This window comes from Cynoglossus semilaevis, chromosome 18 (assembly GCF_000523025.1).
Source record: "Cynoglossus semilaevis isolate Cse_v1.0 chromosome 18, Cse_v1.0, whole genome shotgun sequence".
Classification (NCBI taxonomy): domain Eukaryota; kingdom Metazoa; phylum Chordata; class Actinopteri; order Pleuronectiformes; family Cynoglossidae; genus Cynoglossus; species Cynoglossus semilaevis.
This window is the reverse complement of record NC_024324.1, coordinates 1537237-1537479: the sequence shown is the minus strand read 5'-3', so window position 1 is coordinate 1537479 and position 243 is coordinate 1537237. Positions and strand designations below refer to the sequence as shown.

General features: G+C 70.4%; 1 protein-coding gene across 1 annotated transcript in view; it reads left to right on the top strand.

Moving 5' to 3' along the window:
• Nucleotides 1-243, top strand: part of bmp8a (bone morphogenetic protein 8a) — a 5819-nt gene continuing 5576 nt past the window's right edge. Inside the window, exon 1 of the mRNA XM_025064959.1 lies at nucleotides 1-191. Coding sequence (XP_024920727.1) covers nucleotides 139-191 — 53 coding nt within the window. The 5' untranslated portion in view covers nucleotides 1-138. The remainder of the gene's footprint in view (nucleotides 192-243) is intronic.

The window sequence follows — 243 nt, the reverse complement described above, 5'->3', positions numbered from 1 at the left end:
CAGTGGCCTCTCCTCCACCCCAGGACCCTGCGGCTGCTGCCCCTGCTCCTCCTGCTCCTCCTCTCCCTGTGGAGCCACCAGGCCGAGGCCGTGGTCCACTCCAGCTTCAAGCGCCTCAGCGGCCGAGAGAAGAAGGAGATGCAGAAGGAGATCCTGTCCATCCTGGGTCTGCCGGGGCGACCCCGACCTCACCCGCCGCTCCGCCCTCCTTCCCCCGCCCCGCCCCCCCTGCTCGCTCTGTAC